This window comes from Lampris incognitus, chromosome 2 (assembly GCF_029633865.1).
Source record: "Lampris incognitus isolate fLamInc1 chromosome 2, fLamInc1.hap2, whole genome shotgun sequence".
NCBI lineage: Eukaryota > Metazoa > Chordata > Actinopteri > Lampriformes > Lampridae > Lampris > Lampris incognitus.
The window spans coordinates 28,719,523-28,740,835 of record NC_079212.1 but is presented as its reverse complement, the minus strand read 5'-3'; the positions used below and the strand labels follow the sequence as shown (position 1 = coordinate 28,740,835).

Genomic DNA, 21,313 nt, shown 5'->3' with positions numbered 1-21,313 from the left:
ATCTGACATCCCGGCAGCTGACAAACAATTAGACCTTTCCTTAAGTAGCGTTATGAACCAGGCTAGCACTGGGATTATGCCGCAAATGAGCCACACATCACGGCTTATCTCTACTAAATAGAAAAATGCATGTGTGTGTGTGTGTGTGTGTGTGTGTGTGTGTGTGTGTGTGTGTGTGCAGGCGGGGTGTTAGTGTATGCGTGTTGTGTTGCATGAGTATGTGAGGTAAGCATGTAGGTGTGTGGAGGCGCTTGAATTCTGCTGTGTGACATTTAGTATATTGGTGTCATTACCAAACACTGGCCCTCATCTATCTCCAATCCTACTTGAAGACATGCACATTTGTGTGTGTGTGTGTGTGTGTGTGGGGGGGGGGTTAGGGTGGGCTGTTTACACCTGGTTATGTATGTGTGTGTGCACTAGCGTATGGGCTTGCATCTGTGTGAGCATAAACCACCTACAAATTGGCATGTTTTCGTGCCGGCACGCATTGTTACACGTGCCTGTTCGTATATACTATGTCTCCATGCATATATGTACACTGTTTCCGTTATGTGCATGCGTGACATTTCATAATTGCGTCATTACTCTCCCTGTCTCATTCTTCAGGAGGCTGGTGCATTGCAATGTACAACACATGCTATGAGGCAGACAGACTCTTGCCCTTGATTATGGACCTGGGTGGAATCGCTTTCTCATCAGGCTGTCTTGATTTACCCCAGCATGTGGGTAGACACATGCTGCTATGGGTGACTCTAATTGATTGGATGGCACCCAGTTCCCAGGTCCAAGCCTCCTCAGGCAGGCAGTGAGTGAATCCATCCAAGTGAAAGATGAGCATGAGCGTTGGTAGCTCCCCTTAATAGATTGGCATGGGCCTCGTCCCATATGCCTTTTGATATCACCCTCGGTTTGGGCATTTCTCAATACAAGTTGGCCACATGTAAGCCACCTAAGGATGCTGCTTTGGTTTTCATGGGTTAGAAATGTGGGAACTGAGAAAGGATGTGGAATTCATCCCTGCTCTCCGAATCAAATGCCAAAACTGCTTTGATTGCAGTTGTAATGGCAATGCCTAAATGTACCCTAGACTCCGAATGTGGGGATGAATGATCATGAATCACTGACATATAAATTGGGATGAATTCAATGTTTTTTTTTTAATGTTTTCTTTTTCCTATTGTGACCCCACACAGGTCTGTTGAGTTTGGTTTCTCCAACATAATTCTTGTTCAAACAGGTCAAGCTCCCCTCTCTGAGTGAATAAGAGTGTCATTTCAGAGCTTATTGGATGAAAGTCTCATTCGCCCTTGGCTGCCAAAGATGACGTTGCCATGGAAACAGCTTCTACTGTTATCAATCATCGACTGTCTGGCAGGTAAAACGTCTTTTTATATGTGTAATGATTCTTTTGTGTGTGGACATTTACAATCGCAGGGCAGTATCTGAAAAGTTGAAAAACTATGTCACCATCAGGATTGATGGGATGCCCCCCTGACTTTAAAGGGGCACTCCTCAGTATTGACTTCTACTCACAGTAAGACATCAAGGTAGTCATACACTTCTGAATGTAACCTGGTAGAGAAACCTTTCCACATGTCTCTTTCTGACATACTGCATACACACATGCACATGTGCACATACACACACACGCATGCAAAACAGCAATTCATTTACTTGCACACACACTCCAATATTTACTTGTCTCTTACCCAAACCAAGGTTCATATCACAGCCTACCCCAAACAGTCCATATTCCCGTATCCCAGTACTACCCATGCATGCATGTACTTGGACCTACCCTAATCAGGTTGTGTATACACCTTCTACATACATACACACACACAAACACACATGTGCGTACACACACACACACATGTGCGTACACACACACACATGCTTAAATCCATTCACACATACTCTCAAATTGAATGTATAAATAAATGCTTGATTTGCCCTCCTCACTGTTGACTTCCCCTGAAATAAAGATTTTCATGTAGAAAATGTTCCAAATAAATGAAGTTTGATCAATTAATTGATGGAAACTAGTGAAGAGTATAAGTAATTCACAAGAATCCTACTGAGACACCCCCCATCCCCACCCACAATCAGCAGTTTGTCATCCTCCCGGGGGGGGGGGGGGGGCTGAGGAGTGTTTCATTTAAAAGGCTGTCACGGTGTCTCCTGCAGAATGTCTGGACAGTGGATCATACCACGGCTCAAGATGGAGGATGGAGCCAGGTGATTTATTCATCCCTGTTGATTCCATTGAGGAGGAGGCCACGCTGACCTGTGATGCTAAGGGGATCCCCCCTCCCCAATACAGGTACGTTCATGTTAAAGAAATTAAATGGCCATAGACAGTCAAGTATATTGGGATATGTGCAAAGAGTTTTAATGCACATCCTCACATTTGTTTATTGCCCTCTTTACCTGTAGACCCTCTGAGGTTTATTTGATTAAGCATTTGCAATTTCCCAGATCATGTTTCTTTACGTGCAGTAAGCAAGGTCTCACCCAACTATTAATTTTGCTCACAGTTAGAAATGAAATGCATGTAGGTGCTCTTAAGCGCTGGCATCATTATGGCTTTACTGATTCATATTGATTACCACGCTGCCAATCCGGGTCTCGTCTCGCCAGATAGTATCTCGGTGACACACGTGTTGCATTTTAATGATCCTCTTCTCTTCTAAACCATTGTGAGACCAACCTAGGTTACTACACACTGGTCGGCGCTAACAGGCATTGATTATAAGTGTCTTTGGCGTTCAACAATGGAATTACTGCAGCACAGCCAGCGCAGATGAGCTGAATGATAGTGCTGTGGAGTGCGTACATTATTATCTCGGGCGCTTCGCGTCCCCCCAGCTGAGGCAAGGTATTTCCGCACGCTGATTAAAGGCGAGATGAGCGTGTTTAGCGTGGCGTCTTTTGGAGCAGGCTGTGCTGGGCTCGGCATGCCCTCAGCACCTCTCCAGCTCCTCTCTTGATGTGTAAATGGGCGTACACCGCTCCCTCCGCTCCTCTCTCTTCCCTCTCTCCATCAGCCCTGTCACTCACAGGAGATGGAGTTCCCGAAAGCCACGGCGCAGCGGTGGGAAACACGCCTGGGAGAACGCCACGTACCCAACATGAAAGCCCTCTCTTTCCAGAGCGGCTCCGTGAAGGAACACAATATCAATTTATTCGGGGATTATTTTTTTGACACTTTGTCAACAGTGGTACTTGACCTGCCTTGACCTGAAGGGAGAAAGCAGTGACTTCAAACTGTAGAATGATTTCTTCCCTATTCAGATGATTTTAACTATAAATTGTACTTTATATTAAGCCACTGTTGGAAGGTATTTGCCCAACAAGGGAACAATGGCTGGAAAGATGGGGTTTGAAGCTGCACAGTTGACTTCGTTCTTATATAAAAAAGAAAAAAAGAAAAAAGAAAAGACTCACATGTCAGCTTGTTTCTTCAAGCTTTTGTTAATTCAGGCCTTCCTGCTCTGGCTCTGGTTTTTCTTTGCTCAGCAGCTTCTATTCGCTCCTCAAGCATGTGCGTGTGTGTGTGTGTGTGTGTGTGTGTGTGTGTGTGTGTGTGTGTGTGTGTGTGTGTGTGTGTGTGTGTGTGTGTGTGCTACAAGCCTTGGTCTCACTTTCAAGTGAAGAGCACATGGCTAAATCCAGATTTTACACACAAATTTGCTCATTGACTGAGTTCACGGCAGGACATTTACTGGTGGCGCTCCTGGGCTTCTCCACCCTGAGAATGGCAACAGTAAAAACAAAAAGAGGTAAAAACAGTGACTCGGGGATAACGTGACACATCCATGTGTGCATGTGCTGTACCACACAGCTCCAGCTCTTGGTGTTGGTGATGCAGAAGGTCTCATATAAAATGCATCCCAGAGTCCATACTCCAAACTATAGTGCGGCTACTCAGCGCACAGGAACACAACTGCCAGGGGCTTTCATGGTGTGAGTGTATAAAATATGGCAGCAATCACCCATCAACTTCTAAAGGTTTTGACATATTCTTGAAGAAATTATTTTGAAGGTCAGACTTGAAAGCTTTTTGAAAGTCAGTTGTTATGCCCTCTGTCTCTTGCATTTTCACTTAAGCCTAGTGAAGCTGAGGAACATGGCTAAGGGAAGAAAAAAGTTATTTTCCAAGCCTTTTTTTTTTTTGAGAATACTCTTATCCTTGAACCTGCTATTTGCTTAGAGAAAGCTTCAGTGGCAGGGGAAGACATATCTTGATGAATTATGGCACTTGTTTGATTCAGTGAATCGATATTGTGTTTTGAGTTCTTTTTATTATTTGTCAGTGCAACCTGTGTCACGGTGTGAAGTTCTGGCTTTATTTCCTTTGTCGCCTGCTGAGGTGTAGGAAAGCATGTAATGAATGTAAGAGGCTCCTTGTGTTGCTCATGTTACATTGCAGGCTGAGGTCCATCAGGACCAAAACCTCACACCACAAGAAGAGTTTCTTCCCTTTCTTAGTCATGCAGTCAGGCTAATCAACGCCCCCCCCCCCCCGACTAATCAACAGGTTCCCTGCCCCCCACTGACAGACTCATTTATTGCCTTTTTTTTTGTTGCTAGAGCTGTTTTATATGTGTGTGTGTGTGTGTGGGTGCTTTTGTATATATTGGGCGGCACGGTGGCACAGTGGTTAGCGCTGTTGCCTCACAGCAAGAAGGTCCTGGTTCGAAGCCCGGGGTTGTCCAACCTTGGTGGTCATCCCAGGTTGTCCTCTTTGTGGAGTTCGCATGTTCTCCCCGTGTCTGCGTGAATTTTCTCCGGGTGCTCCGGTTTCCTCCCACCATCAAAAAGACATGCATGTTAGGGTTAATACTCCTGTCTGTGTCCTTGACCAAGGCATGGCAAGATGAACTGGAGTTGGTCCCCGGGTGCTGCATGGGTGTTGCACGGCGGGTGCTAGGCTGCTCCTAGCTACACAGCTAGGATGGGTTAAATGCAGAGCAGAATTTCCCCATGGGGATTAATAGAGTATATCAAAATCAAATGTATTTTTTCACATACTTATTTGACCTTGTTTTGATTTTATCTTATTTTATTCTTTAATTATTTTAATTATAATTTTAAGTGTATATACTTCCTCCTCCTCCTTTTCAAACATGTAACAAATAATCTGACGCATAACGGAGATTTGTTCGCTGAGATTGGTGTGTGGATTTGTTGATCACTTCAGATTATTGGCAGTGGATTATCTGTATGTTGTGTCTATCTTATTTACATGTTCGAAATAAATCATCATCATCATCATTCTCTGCACCAACAACGCCAAGCTAAATTTCTAGTGCATGTGATGCACATGGCAATAATAGAATTTGTGATTCTGATTCTGATAAATGAGCCCAGTGTCACCGGTGTCAGTTGCCGGCACTGTTCTCAAATGAGAGGTTGCAACAAACAAACAAAAGCCGTTTGTGTTGGAAATATCTTAATTAGCCTCCATAACCTGTCATCAGTTGTCCGCCAAGAGTGTTGGACAGCTCTTCATATGAAATGCTGGCTGTACTGTAGAGTTGCCGTGAGCGTTTAATCTCACACAAACTAACAATGACAGCAAAATCTTTTAAAACGTCATCAAGAGGGTAAGTATTTCATCACATTATTCCTTTTTGACTTGAGACCATTTTTTTTAAATCAACAGTTCTGAAGAATTGATGTGGAGTATAAATGAGAAGTATGAAGTACCAGTTTCACCCTGACCATTGTAACCTGTGGACCCATAAACTCTGAAGCAGCCCCACTTGTATCTTTCATCCTTAGTTTATTGAGTTGTGTTCTCAAACGTACCTCCTGTCAGGCCACCTTGCTGGGTAGACTGTAATGGACAGTCAATTTTGCCAGCAGCTGATGGTGTCATTGCCCTCACAGATGGTCACTGAATGGGACCCTCATAAATCTGGGACTGGATCGCCGGCGGCGTCTGTCTGGGGGCAACCTCATTATAAGTAGTCTGGACCGCTACCAGGATGCAGGGATGTACCAATGCATGGCCTACAACACTGTAGGAGCCATCCTCAGCAGGAGAGCAAGTCTACAGTTTGCCTGTAAGTTATGGACTATACCAACTGATGGGGTGGGAAGACAAGTGGTTGTAAGACATTGATTGAAATGGATTTAAATGGTTTGTTGTCCTGCTTCTGGCACTGATAATAGCACATTTTCTTTGGTCCGAGACAACAAATTTCTCATTGAAATTCTGCTCTGAGAAGGTTGAGAAGGTACAGCCTATTACGTGCTGCACTTTAACACTTCTTCTAAAGCAGTTCTGTGAATGTTTCTGTTTAATTATCCCAGCAGGGTGCATAGGAAAACCTGTGTGATAAATCTTCTGCTTCTCACTGTCAGCCCCTACAGCACTCGATTCATAGCGGGTTATGAATGACAACCTTTTAACCCCTATTGTATTAATGTGTTCTAGAAGTATTGTGCCTTTTAACTTTGATTGCAACTAACATAATGCACTAAAATCTGTCACATCTGCCCCTCCCTCAGACTTGGATCATTTTAAAGTCCACACCAGAAGCGCAGTGTCAGTTCGAGAGGGACAAGGAGTGGTGTTACTTTGTGGCACACCCACATCCTCAGGAGGTGACCTTTCTAGCCCTCTATGCAAACATGACCTGCTTTTTGCACTCAGTTCACGTTCGTGCTAGATGATTTGGCAAGGTCCATTCTTAAAAGATTTTTTACTAGTGTTGACAAAACTACCAAACAGTTCATTCGAGACATTTAGTGGCCTTTAGTATCCCTACACATGCCATTCCCCCTTTTTTTGGGGGGGGAGTTCCCCCTTTTTCTCCCCAGTTGTACTTGGCCATTTACCCCACTCTTCTGAGCCGTCCCGGTTGCTGCTCCACCCCCTCTGCTGATCCAGGGAGGGCTACAGACTACCACAGGCCTCCAACGATACATGTGGAGTTGCCAGCCGCTTCTTTTCACCTCACAGTGAGGAGTTTTGCCAGGGGGAGGTAGCACATGGGAGGATCACGCTATTCCTCTCAGTTCCCCCTCCCCCCGAACAGACCGACCAGAGGAGGTGCTAGTGCAGCAACCAGGACACATACCCACGTCAGGCTTCCCACCCACAGACACGGCCAATTGTGTCTGTAGGGATGCCCGACGAAGCTGGAGGTAACATGGGATTCGAATCGGCAATCCCCGTGTTGGTAGGCAACAGAATAGACCGCTATTCTACCCGGACGCCCAGTTATACATGCCATTCCCATTGAAGTGCTGTATACATGCCATATTTTTTCATTTTACTTTATTCTATTTATCTCATTTTATTTATTTACTGATTCCATTGTTGATCCCTTGGATATTCTTGCACAGTAACTGAGCATCCCTTTCATTTCACTACGTGTTTTACTTTGTATCTCTGTGGATGTGACAAATAAAGCTCCTTGAATTCTTGAATGGTTAATTTGCTCCTGTTTGCCTTTTTTCTTGCAGACCTCACTTATGCCTGGGTCTTCAATGAGTACCCGTACTTTGTTCAGCAAGACAATCGACGCTTTGTCTCCCAGGAGACGGGGAACCTGTACATTGCCAAGGTGGAGCCCTCTGACGTGGGTAACTACACGTGCGTAGTGATGAACAGCATCACAAAAGGCAAAGTTCACAGCTCTCCGACATCCCTGATCCTCAGGACGGATGGTAAGACGCTTATTCCCTACCCAAAATGTGGTAGATAATCTTCTTTTTTGGGCCCCCCCCCTCCCTTTTTCTCCCCAATTGTACTTAGCCAATTACCCTACTCTCTGAGCCTTTCCTGGCTGCTGTTCCACCCCTTCTGCTGATCTGGGAAGGGCTGCAGACTACCACATGCCTCCTCCGATACATGTGGAGTCATCTGCTGCTTCTTTTCAACCTGACAGTGAGGAGTTTCGCCAGGGGGACGTAGCGCATGGGAGGATCATGCTATTCCCCCCAGTTCCTCCTCCTCTTGAACAGGTGCCCCAACCAACCAGAGAGGGCGCTAGTGAAGCAACCAGGATACACACCCACATCTGGCTTCCCACCCGCAGACACAGCCAATTGTGTCTGTAGGGACGCCTGACCAAGTCGGAGGTAACACTGGGATTCGAACCGGAGATCCCCATGTTGGTAGGCAGTGGAATAGACCGCTACACTACCCGAACGCCCCGTAGATAATCTTTTTAAGCTATGCAATTAGCACTTTTTCTTTTGCATGGCTTTAAAAAGACATTGTGAGTGCTCTTTGCCCCATATTTGATAACATTGTATTTGAGTCTCCGATTGCTAATGCTTGCCAGTAAATAGTTATATAGTACAATGTAGGCCAGTAAACAAAGAACCCAATCTGTGCCTTGCTGACTTAGCGCTCTTATAATTTCCATTCTGCTTAAAAGCTCTCCTTTTGCTTTCAGTTGAGTTCTTATGACAGTTCTCCATAGTCTGCTCTATTTTCCCTCAAGCTTTCACATAATAAAAGAAAATAAACTTTTCTTTTGCAATAAATTATACATAAATCATACATCACAGTCAGATCGACCATCTTGCAGACTGAACCAGTCAGTTTCTTCACGTCACTGCATACGTTTTGAGTCCTTTCTCACAACATTGTCCTAGTGATTCTGCTCCTGTCTGTTTTTGCTGAATGCCCAGTGATAAAACAAACGATATGAACAATGAAATACTTTAGGGTGGCGTACCGGAGCTTTTAAATAGACTGCTTAGGCATTAAAATGTTAAATAAAACAGCTGGACCATATCAAAAAGAGAGCTCCAACATGCTCTTTCTGTTCGACCAAGAAGAGTGATGAATTATTTGTTGCCCTTTATTTCATTGCACTCTTGTGGTTGCACGCTTAAGTGGTGCGCTGCTTTGAATTCACCCTGGAGAAAATGTTTACTCGTGTTTTTCTTTTTCTTTTTTGTTTACTTTGTTAGTTTCACCATGCCATTGTTTGGTCCATAATGCAAGTCATATTGCCTGTAAGTCATGAATAATGGAAGGGTGAGCAAGTACTTGTGCTTGCACTTCATAGGAGTGATGGTGGAATATGAGCCGAAAATAGAAGTTCATTTCCCAGACAATGTACCCGCTGCGAAAGGATCAACAGTTACGCTGGAGTGTTTCGCCCTTGGGAAGTAAGCTGGATTTCTTGAAGCATGTTTTCAATCTTCTCCTGTATTTCATACCAGGCCAAGAATTCCTGGATTTCTGTATAGTAATATCACTGTGGCAATTTTTGTCTCTTAGAGTGTGGCATCACTTCATAATTGGTCTGAAAAGCTTTAGAGCTGGCTGTCGAAATTGTGGATGCTCTCGTGTGTGCGTTCTCCTATAAAGTTTTCTCTTTATTCACTGGAGAAAGTGTGAGCAGGCTTTACGCCGCATCACACCCTATTTGGTAGGCCCATAAAGACGGACACACCTGCTACTCGAGCCGGGGTCGTAAAACTTAAAAGGAGCTTAAATCAAGGTCCGTCCGTTAGAAATTCTCCAAGGTTTACATCCCCTATCTCTTGCAGCCCTGTCCCAGAGATAACTTGGAAGCGGGCCAATGGTGTTCCTTTCCCCAGCAAAGTCAAGATGAAGTACTCAAACGCTGTGTTAGAGATTCCCAGCTTCCAGCAGGACGACACAGGGGGCTACGAATGTGTCGCTGAGAACAAGATGGGGAAGAACACGGCCACTGGCCGATTGGCCTTCTACGGTAACTGTGATCTCTTCAAGGTTTCTCTGAGACAACACACAACATCCATCCATCCATTATCCAAACCTCTTATCCTACTCAGGGTTGTGGTTATGCTGGAGCCTATCCCAGCAGTCATTGGGCAGCAGGCGGGGAGACACCCTGGAGAGGCTGCCAGTCCATCACAGGGCTCTCTCACACACACACACACACACACACACACACACACACACACACACACACACACACACCTAGGGACAATTTAGTATGGCTGATTCACCTGACCTACATGTCTTTGGACTGTGGGAGGAAACTTGAGCACCTATAGGAAACCCACACAGACACAGGGAGAACATGCAAACTCCACACAGAGGACACCCCAGGATGACCCCCAAGGTTGGACTACCTTGGGGCTCGAACCCAGGACCTTCTTGCTGTGAGGTGACCGCACTAACCACTGTGCCACTGTGCCGCCACAGCACACAGCATTTAATCTAAATGTGTTAAGATATTATAGCAGCATAAACGCTTAGTGGCTAATTGGTCGAGGGTCTATAACTGGTCCTGGGTTCAATCCCTTCAGTGCAGAGTTTGCATGACGTTCCTGCAGGTGCTCCGGTGACCTCTCTTAGTCCAAAAACATGCATGTTAGGTCAATTGGAGACTCATATTTACCCATAGGTATGAACGGTGTGTATCTGTTGGTGAAATGTTAAGGCTGTTATAATGTGGCCTAAGGAAATTAAGTGTTTATGTCAAGAAAAATCTTTTTGGTACAAAATGTTGGAATGCTGACAATTAATTATACTAAGAAACAGACTCACTACACAGCTCCTCATTTTGAGAATGTAAATTGAAAAGAGTTTTAATTTTAGTGCAGCTTTTGTGTTATTAACTCTTGACTTGCTTCTGATTGCTTGCCTTTCTGTTACCTGGCATAAGAGAAAGGGAGAATAACAGTTGTATAATTGGAGTTGACAGCATGTACCTGCAAAGTGAACTGTGCATGTTAACGAGAGCTGAATGGCTTGCTTGTTAAAATTCTTCAAATCTCAGTTTCGCCCGGTTAATTCGTAAAAGGTGAAAAGTGGGGCTTTGTGCATTGGCTGGAAAACAGTTGATGCTCATTATCGTAAGGTGGCGGAGGAGGAAAGAGAGCTCTTCACCCACGATGAGAGCTTCCCGCTCCCTGTTGCTTCTAAACACTCGGTGGTAAACTTGAATTGCCACAGTATGCTTACACGTATATAAGAGATGAAACTAAGTGATATTCTCCACTCACTTTCTTTTATTGACCACGCAAAATCCTCTCTAAAGACAAGAGGTCATCCCCCCCTCTCCTAACTAAACTGTGATTTAAACCTTCAATCTGCAATCACCCGCCATAGGGTTACATCGGATCTGATAAATTCAGTGGGATAGCACTGCATATTCAGTAAGGTAACTCCCTCAACATCCCATCCTCCTGGCTCTCCTTTGGCATCGCAGTGGAGTATGTTTTTTGTTTCCTCAGCCAAACCTCAGTGGATCCAGACTATGAAAGACACAGCCCTGGCAATAGAAGAGAGTCTTTACTGGGAGTGCCGAGCCAATGGAAAGCCCAAACCCTCCTACACCTGGCTGAAGAATGGCCAAGCGTTGGTTTCAGAGGTAAATCACTTTCTGTTCTCTGTCACCTACCAAAGATCTGTTTCATAGGGTTTATCTTCAGCTTCAGCCTGTTCGTTCATTTTGTTGAGGAGAATAAGATGGCTAGGAACAGATTTTTTTTTCTTCTAGAGTACAGTTCATGATGAGATAAGATACTCCAGGAGTGTGTGTGTATGTGTGTGTGTGTGTGTGTGTGTGTGTGTGTGTGTGTGTGTGTGTGTGTGTGTGCGTGTGTGTGTGTGTGTTGTGTGCATGCATGTTTGAAAACACAGTAGTGTGCGAGTGTAACTACCTCCACCAAGGTGTGCAGTTGATGGGACATGGATGTGATTGCGCTTGTCCCTTGTTTTTATTCCTCCTGAGCAGATTACACTGTCTGTGAGAGTGGATCAGTGTAGTCCCTGGGACATTGCTCCATTCCATCTGAATGGAGCCAGTGGTTGTTTTCATTATTCATGGTGCATGTTTGAGCTTCTCCACACAGAGGGACAATGGGTTTAATCTACTGTGAAATGTACATGGTAGCACACCTATCTCAGACCACTGGGGAAGTTCATCATGTTGTTTCCGTACTACGAGCACTCCGACTTTCAACTTAAGTGAAAAATTAATTACAACCTCTTGCAAAGTTTGAGCCCCTTAAAGGACTTTAATTGCTGAAACAGCTAGCTTCCATTTCAATTCTGTTGATTTGAAGCTTGGTGGAAAATTTCCCCTGTGCTAAAATATCTCAAATCACCATCTGGAGTTCCACTCTTTCAGCAGTGTGAGACTTTGGCTGGGCTTTGCCTAACTTCTCAACAGTGAGCTGTACTGTCAAGTCTCTGCAGTAATTGGCATCCCATCATCTCTGCCTCTGCAGGACAGGATCCGTGTAGAGGAGGGGGCCTTGTCGGTTTCTGTGCTGACACTATCAGACGCCGGCATGTACCAGTGTGTGGCCGAGAACAAACATGGCGTCATTTATTTCAGTGCTGAACTTATGGTTTTGGGTAAGGCGGCTTTTATCTCCTCCTGAAATCCTCGAGTTGTCGTTACCACTGAATCTTAAAGGTCATCTCACTGTCATTCTAAAGGTTGTCTGGATTAGCGGGTAATGGGGTCAGTGAAAATGGTTTTGTTGGGTCAAACACATTTTTTTTACTTGTCCTTTTATGAAATCTCAATTTGCTTTGATGTGACAGTTAAAAGGGGGCGAGGATGGGATGATAGAGAAACGTTTGATTTTAACATCTTGCTCAAAGTGTGAGCTCTTCATGCTAAACTTGTATAAGAAAAATTATTCTATGTTATGCAAAATGATGAGCAGTTTAGGTTACTTTCATGTGCACTTTCAACCTCAGTCATTATGCATTATCTACTTAAAAGAACTCTGTCTTGAAATAATTTTCTTTGTATTTACCATCGCAAATGGCTGAAATATTCCTTTGCATTACATTCGGCTTTGATGACTTTCATAGGCCAAATTTTACCATACTTCAAATGCTTGAGAGCATGTGAGGCTGTTAATGTACTTGTGCCTAAGAGTGTTTGCTTTTTTCCTATTAGCCTCTCCTCCAGACTTCACAGGGAATCTCCTCAGAGCTTTGCTCAAAGCCAAGGCAGGCACCACGGTGACTTTAGAGTGTAAGCCTCAGGCATATCCCATTGCAAGCATTCTGTGGAAGAAAGGGAACTTGCCTATCCACACCAATGACAGGTACAGGACGGATTTGAAACATGCACAACATCTGCACAACACAGCTGCCCCCACCCCATACCAACTATCTGTACTTACATATATATATATATATACACTCACACATTCACACACTGCTTGGCAGATAGCTGTGGTCATGTATAACAGACATACAATTTTTACAACCCAACCTCCAACAAAACAAAGCATCCTGGGAGATCAGGCTTGCTGACCATGTAATAGAAAATATTTTTTTAGCCCTTAGATGTAAAAGATTTCCATTGCTCAGGGGGTAAAAAGGGGGTTAAATTTTGTTTTTCTGTGTACGCTTAGGATTAAACTTTCCCCTGATGGAACTTTGAGGCTTGCCAATGTGACCAAGTCTGACGCAGGCAGCTATACATGCTTCGCCAGGAATCAATTCGGCATGTCAAGTACAACTGGAAGACTACTGGTTACAGGTAGGCACCCTTAGCAGATTGCAGAATGTTTGCGAGCTGCACTTGGTAAGCCAACTATATTGCTATCTGTGGATAAGAAAGATGGAGGGTTACTGCTGTACTTGGAAGAAATTCAATAACTAGTGGGTTTGAAGATAAAAATGCACTTTTGGTTTCACTCTGAGTCAGAGGAACATCAAAACCGTGACGTGTATCTTGTCCTTAAGGCTGAAGCCTATGCATATTGAAGCAAATACCTTGATATATTTTAACTGCTTTAACAGATACCAGTGAGTAAACCCCAGTGAAATCCTCCCCGCCCTCCCGACGCGCTCGCGTGTTAACTCAGTCGCATGACCTGTTTCGTTGTTTTGTTTTGCCACATTTTGGTGCAGTAAGGCACTTGGAAGGTTTTTGAGAGACTACTCGATTATTGTTTTCCTCAAAGCAGTCGAAGTAACCAATTTATAGCAATAAATGAAAGTGCCATGAGTGGAGGCAATGAAAGCGGTTGTGAAGAGGTGTTACGGATGCTATTATTATTTGAAGTGCGTTCCTGCAGAGCCGCAGTTGGGTGTTTTCCAGGGTTCTTATTTGTTTAATTAATGTGCTGAATACAACTACCCACTGGTCTAACTGCCAGGGCCTTTTTTCATCAGTGTTTTTCAAAGAGATAATGCAGTCAGTGCCACAGTAGCATGACCCAGGCATTGATTATCACAGGCTTAAGAGCTCAGGGGCCAAGTATTTACATATCGGGTTTTTTTTGTGCCTTTGACAATGTATCTAAGGTAAGATGTAAGGATGCAAATCCCCCACACGTCTTGGTTTTGTGACTTCTTTATTTGATTCAGGCAGATTCATTATCTTGACTTTTGAAGCGCGGCATGCTTAGCCAAGTAATGGCTTTAGTCGTCTTTATGCAGTGCCTCTCATTTTTTGTTCAGCATGTGCTGTGCAAGCCGTTGCACGAATAACAGTTTTTATCTGATACACAGAGTATTGTAATTGCCCTCGGGATTACAGAACATTTTTCTAGTGGTGTTAGTGCTGCACATCAGGACCATTTTAGCTAAGGCAGGCTCCGTGTTATTGTATTACTCGACTAAAGCTTCATAATACACTTCTTACTTTGGATAAAATAGGGCTGTGTGTGATTCTTTGTTTCACATGGCATGTCTCTGTGTGCCAGCAAGCCCCAAGCTACAGTTACTCTATATATTTCCTGCAAATTTACACATCAGCCTGTATGGGATGACGATAAGTGCACATTAAGCAGCCATTTCCCTGACATGAAATTTCTTGGGTATTTTTTTTGTGGGACTGTGACATGGACATCTGCTTCTAAAAGGGCTGCCGCCAATGTGTTTTTATCATCCAGAGCCAACCAGAATCACCCAGGGGCCAGTGGACATGGAAATTATCGTAGGCGAAAGCATCGTGTTACCCTGTCAGGTTGCCAGTGACCCTGTTCTGGACGTTTCCTTCTCCTGGGCCGTCAACGGACAGCTTATTGCCAAGGGAGACAGACACTTTGAGCTTGTGGGAGGGGTGAGTGACCTGCAGTCGTACTTGTTCAGAATGTGCGAATGGGCACTTGGCACCTCAACCCATCTCGCCTCACTTCCGAAAGTGACAGCTTGAGTTTTGACATCACCGTATTTTCTCACTCTGCTGTGGCTGTTCTCAACGATGGGCAAAAATTGCCTCTTTTTCATTATTGTAAAGCTCCCCTTGGGAGAATTATTTTTGCCAGCAGTGGGATACATCAGATGGAATCGTTAGAAAGATGGTGCTGTTATATCATAATAGTACGTCTCTAAACGTCCATTTTTAGTTCTTTCAGCATAAACTTGGCTTGACGTCGTGCAGCAAAATACAGCTGTTACAACAATGTAACTAACTCCATGGTGACTCAGCCATTGTACCCAGCTGTCATTTTTTCATGCTACTTCTGTCAACCAGCCTTAACTTTTTTAAGAGCTCAATACTTATTTATTTTGGCTTAGGTAACATATTTCTTTTAAAACTATACCGATCCCCAGTTTCACCTAAATAGCAACTCTACATAACAGAATAAAAACATTTAATTTGAGGTGTCTTCTGGAAGGCAGGGCCTCAGACGTCAAAACCAATACTCCTACACACTCTTCTAGTACACCCATTTTGCATGTGTGTTTGTGTGTGTGTGTGTGTTAAAGACTGACAGTGTTCTTATCTAAAATGAGATTCACTCCTCAGAAATGTTATAATGTCCCCAGTCCAAAGAGATTATCAACTTTACTTAGCTGCTTCAAGGAATTAATTTCCATAATTAAACCAAGTTGGCCCTGCTGACGCTTTTCCCTGCCAATGCCAAGAGAAGGATTTCACAACTAATTTACCATTTTCTGCCAGCGGATGTCTCCCTAGATGAAAATCTGAAGGCCTGCTTTCTGTCTTCCAAATGGAGCAGACGCTGCCTGCAGAACACAGCTGCAACATTTCAATTTTGTCTCACTCCTTACAACAGGTCTTGAAGGTCATAATGGTGACCTTTTTGAATACAAGTGAAATAGCAGAGGCTTTGCCAAAAACTCAAAAACTCCATTTGCTGTTCAAACACCCGTGAATTCCAGCCTCAATCCTTTTCATCCCGTCTGTATGTGACTTAGATATTCTGCTGCATTAGCAACAATTTTTTATTATGCGGTTTATTGGACACGATACCACAGACGAGCCACAAATGCCTTCAGGCATCCACCATTGCCTTATCATATGCTCCACTACAGTCCTTGCAAAGCTGTCAAAAGGCCTGTTATCTTTTATGCTACATAAACTTTTCTTTCCTCCTTGGTAGAGAACAGCAGGGGATCTGATGATCAGGAATATTCAGTTGAATCATGCTGGCAAATACATCTGTGTGGTGGATACAGATGTCGAGAGCCTGTCAGCAGTGGCTGTATTGATTGTGAAAGGTAAGAAACGACCATTCCCCTCCACACACACTAATTACAGCTAGGCACATAAACAGGGCTGTGTTTCAGGTAAAGAACCCAAAACAGAGAAACAGGGTTTGTAACAGTTGGAGAAACATTTGGCCAAAAGTACGGCGTCATAAAAAGAGATTCATCACCTAATCTATTTGGTCACCCTATTCAGGGGGGCTCTTCTCTGCTCTATCAGCCCAAAGGAGTATACAACCAAAATATCAAAGGGAAAATGTTCCCCCACATAAAGTATTCCTTCGATAACCAAACCTTGGAGATGCTTCACTCAAGACGCAAGGGAGGATCTGAACTCAGATTCACACTCAAATGTGTTTTTTTTTTTTTTTTTTTTCAGTCAGTGATTACATTTCTGAACTAGAGGCTGCTCCAAATTACATGGGGTGTGAGTGTGTCTACAAACTTTATTTCTTACTTGTTATTAGTAGCAGCAGCTCTACAAAGTGTTCCTTGATTTCAACGAATTTTAAACTAGAGTCTTGAGTCTAGACTCTTTTTCAAAGCGTTGAGAGAGACTTGTATGTGCTGGATAAAACACTTGGCAAACTGTTCACAAAATTGGAAGAGCAGATTCTAATTTAATTTTCTGTTGACTGTGCTGTGGGTTACGATGCTGAAAAGTGGTGATAACAAATTCACATGTGTATATCGACAGGGATACAGGAAAAGAGATTTTAATACATTGCAGTACATTTCACTGCAATGTATTTAAATCTTTTTTCCTGTATCCGTGTTGATATTCCTCTCCTCATTAGTTGAGCACTCACAACACCACTGACGATTTCGGAAAAAAAGGCTAATATATATATGTACATATGCACTTCATATATGAAGCGATGAAGCATGTGTGTGTGTGTGTGTATACTAAGTGCATCCGAAAAGTATTCACACCCCTTCACTTTCCCCACATTTTCTTATGTTACAGCCTTATTCCAAAATGGATTAAATTCCTTTTTTTCTCATCAATCCACATACAATACCCCATAATGACAAAGTGAAAAAGGTTTTGTAGAAATTTTAGCAAATTTATTAAAAATAAAAAACTGAAATATTGCATGTACATAAGTATTCACACCCTTTACTCAGTACTTGGTTGAGGCACCCTTGGCAGCGATTACAGCCTCAAGTCTTCTTGGGTATGAAGCTACAAGCTTGGCACACCTATATTTGGGGTATTTCTCCCATTCTTCTCTGCAGATCCTCTCGAGCTCTGTAAGGTTAGATGGGGAGCGTCGCTGCACAGCTATTTTCAGGTCTTTCCAGAGATGTTCAATGGGGTTCAAGTCTGGGCTCTGACTGGGCCACTCAAGGACATTCACAGACTTGTCCCGAAGCCACTCCTTTGTTGTCTTAGCTGTGTGCTTAGGGTTGTTTTCATGTTGAAAGGTAAACCTTCGCCCCAGTCTGAGGTCCTGAGCGCTCTGGAGCAGGTTCTCATCAAGGATCTCTCTGTACTTTGCTCCATTCATCTTTCCCTCGATCCTGACTAGTCTCCCAGTTCCTGCCGCTGAAAAACATCCCCACAGCATGATGCTGCCACCACCATGCTTCACTGTATGGATGGTATTAGCAAGGTGATGAGAGGTGCCTGGTTTCCTCCAGACGTGACGTTTGGCATTCAGGCCATAGAGTTCAATCTTGGTTTCATTAGACCAGAGAATCTTGTTTCTCAGGGTCTGAGAGTCCTTTAGGTGCTTTCTGGCAAACTCCAAGTGGGCTGTCATGTGCCTTTTACTGAGCAGAGGCCTCCGTCTGGCCACTCTACCATAAAGGCCTGATTGGTGGAGTGCTGCAGATATGGTTGTCCTTCTGGAAGGTTCTCCCATCTCCACAGAGGAACGCTGGAGCTCTGTCAGAGTGACCATCAGGTTCTTGGTCACCTCCCTGACCAAGGCCCTTCTCCCCCGATTGCTCAGTTTGGCTGGGCGGCCAGCTCTAGGAAGAGTCCTGGTGGATCCAAACTTCTTCCATTTATGAATGATGGAGACCATTGTGCTCTTCGGGACCTTCAAAGCTGTAGAATTTTTTTGTACCCTTCCCCAGATCTGTGCCTCGATACAATCCTGTCTCGGAGGTCCACAGACAATTCCTTTGACTTCATGGCTTGGTTTCTGCTCTGACATGCACTGTCAACAGTGGGACCTTATATAGACAGGTGTGTGCCTTTCCAAATCATGTCCAATCTATTGAATTTACTACAGGTGGACTCCAATCAAGATGTAGAAACATCTCAAGGATGATCAGTGGAAACAGGATGAACCTGAGCTCAATTTTGAGTGTCATAGCAAAGGGTGTGAATACGTATGTACATGCAATATTTCAGTTTTTTATTTTTAATAAATTTGCAAAAATTTCTACAAAACCTTTTTCACTTTGTCATTATGGGGTATTGTGTGTAGATTGATGAGAAAAAAAGGAATTTAATCCATTTTGGAATAAGGCTGTAACATAACAAAATGTGGGGAAAGTGAAGGGGTGTGAATACTTTCCGGATGCACTGTATGTAATATATAAAGTATGTGTGTGCGTGTGTGTGTGTGTGTGTGTGAGAGTGAACACAGCCTTACACAATATACATGAACATGGATGTGAACACAGCCTTACCCAATATCTCGACTGCCACCATAACAGGGACCGATGAGTTTGTATATGCCACTGTAACTGTAATCCTGGAGATGCTTGGGTACAGGATTAAGAACACAGGTCACCAACAGTACCCTCTATGGAAGAGAAGGCTGGAAGTCAAGATCAAAGCAGCATGGAGAGATGTTAGCCAGTTAACTGAGGTGCAGAAAGGCATGATGAGAGACAGGCTGTGGTTGAAGAATTACAGCATAATGCCCATAAGTGATGCCCTGGAAACTGCCAAACAAAGAGCTCTGGCTGCCAGGCCAAAGAGATACACTAGAGAAGCAGAAGCCAAAAGAGTATATGGCCTCTTCCTCAAAGAACCATCCAAAGTGTACTCCCAGCTGCAGAGTACCAAGGGAACAACATCAAACCCACCCAGAGCAGCGAACAAGCAATACTGGAAGGATATGTGGGAAAAGGAGGCATCACACAACACCAATGCCCAGTGGCTGGTGGACCTAAGACCAGACCACAGCAATATCCCAGAACAAGAACCAGTTATCATCACAGTGGCCGACATCTGACAACGAGTCTCAAACATGAAGAGCTGGACTGCACCAGGCCTTGACATGATTCATGCCTACTGGCTGAAGAAGCTAATGACATTCCATGAATATCTGACAGCACAGATGAACCAGCTGCTAACATCAGGTACTCACCCTGACAGGACACCCTGACTGGCTAACACAGGAGAAAACAACACTGGTCATTAAGAATCCCCACAAGGGTACAACACCTTCAAACTACTGGCTGCCTCTCCACAACAACATGAAAGATCCTGTCAGTTATCATAGCAGCTAAGCTCAATGGGCACATGAGTCAATACATGAGTGAAACTCAGAAAGGAATTGGGAACATCACCAGAGGGTGAAAGCATCAGCTACTGGTTGATCGAGTAGTCACCCAAGACTTTAAAACCAGACAGACCAACCTGATCTAAGCCTGGATTGACTAAAAGAAAGCCAACGATTCAATACAAGTACAAACAACTTTATTAATCCTGCTGGGGGCAATTTGTTTGGAGCAGGTTGTACACAAAACACAGTAACATGCAAACAAACAAATAACACAAACAATAAATAATAACATTCCAGGGAGCTAAATGTGGAATAAAATCTACAAGCTCTATAAGTAATCAATAATGTTTATAGGCTAGCTAAACTTTGTTTACACAATAAAATGATCAGATAATAAAAAAAACTATGGCGCATTTAGTAGTTGAATTGCAGAGGGAATGAATGATTTAGAATAACGGGTAGTTTTACAAGCAGGTAAAACATAACGATGCCCTGATGGCAACAGAGGAAATTCCCTGGCAAGAACATGTCCGGAAGAAGCCAAAATACTAATACTGTTACAATATTATTACATAATAATAATAATACATAATACATAATATAATAATGATGATGATGATGATAATAATATTAATAGCGACTAGACACCAAGACAAGAAAGATGCTGACCATGGAGAAGATGCACCACCCGAAAGCAGAGACGGAGGGCCTGATAATCGCTGCACAAGACCAGCGCCTGGCAACCAGATCCTATCACCAAAGATGGAACAGGCTCAAAATGCAGAATATGTGGAATGTATAAAGAAACCATCGACCACATTGTCTCAGGCTGCCCGGAACTGGCAAAGACTGAGTACATATACAGGCACAACAAGGCAGCAGCATACATGCACTGGAAGATACGCAGGAGTTACAAGATCAAGATGACTGAGAAGTGGTAAGAACATCAGCCAAAAACAGTCACTGAAAACAATGATGTCACCATCCTCTGGGACATTCCCATCCACACTGACAGACAGATAAAAGCCAGCAAGCCCGACATTTTTATCAAGCACAGGAAGGAAAAGAGGTGCATGCTCATCGACATGGCAATACCATCCAAAAAAAACACCTCAGTGAAAGTCACAGAGAATCTGACCAAGTACAAAGACTTTGAGATTGAAATCAACAGGATGTGGGGAATGAAGACCAAAACAACACCAGCGGTCATTGGAGCTCTAGGACTGATGGAGAAGGGAATGGAAAAATTCACCAACCGTAACCCAGGCAACATCAACATCTGTGCAGTCCAGAAGATTGCCCTACTTGGAACAGCCCACATATTACAACGAGTACTGTCAATCAAGTGACATCTGCCCTATAGTGCCTCAGGTTCATAGTTTGGACCTGGCTCTACAGGATGTAAAACAGGAAGCATGAAAGAAATGGGATAATAATA

At 43.7% G+C, this 21,313-nt stretch overlaps 1 protein-coding gene across 1 annotated transcript in view; it reads left to right on the top strand.

Moving 5' to 3' along the window:
* The first annotated feature begins 1,323 nt into the window (after positions 1-1,323).
* LOC130107123 (contactin-3-like) overlaps positions 1,324-21,313 on the top strand; it is a 54,814-nt gene continuing 34,824 nt past the window's right edge. The window contains exons 1-13 of the mRNA XM_056273540.1: positions 1,324-1,378; positions 2,191-2,326; positions 5,899-6,074; positions 6,523-6,618; positions 7,483-7,686; positions 9,042-9,144; positions 9,529-9,713; positions 11,206-11,342; positions 12,205-12,334; positions 12,891-13,041; positions 13,354-13,481; positions 14,842-15,011; positions 16,300-16,417. Coding sequence (XP_056129515.1) covers positions 1,324-1,378; positions 2,191-2,326; positions 5,899-6,074; positions 6,523-6,618; positions 7,483-7,686; positions 9,042-9,144; positions 9,529-9,713; positions 11,206-11,342; positions 12,205-12,334; positions 12,891-13,041; positions 13,354-13,481; positions 14,842-15,011; positions 16,300-16,417 — 1,789 coding nt within the window. The remainder of the gene's footprint in view (positions 1,379-2,190; positions 2,327-5,898; positions 6,075-6,522; positions 6,619-7,482; positions 7,687-9,041; positions 9,145-9,528; positions 9,714-11,205; positions 11,343-12,204; positions 12,335-12,890; positions 13,042-13,353; positions 13,482-14,841; positions 15,012-16,299; positions 16,418-21,313) is intronic.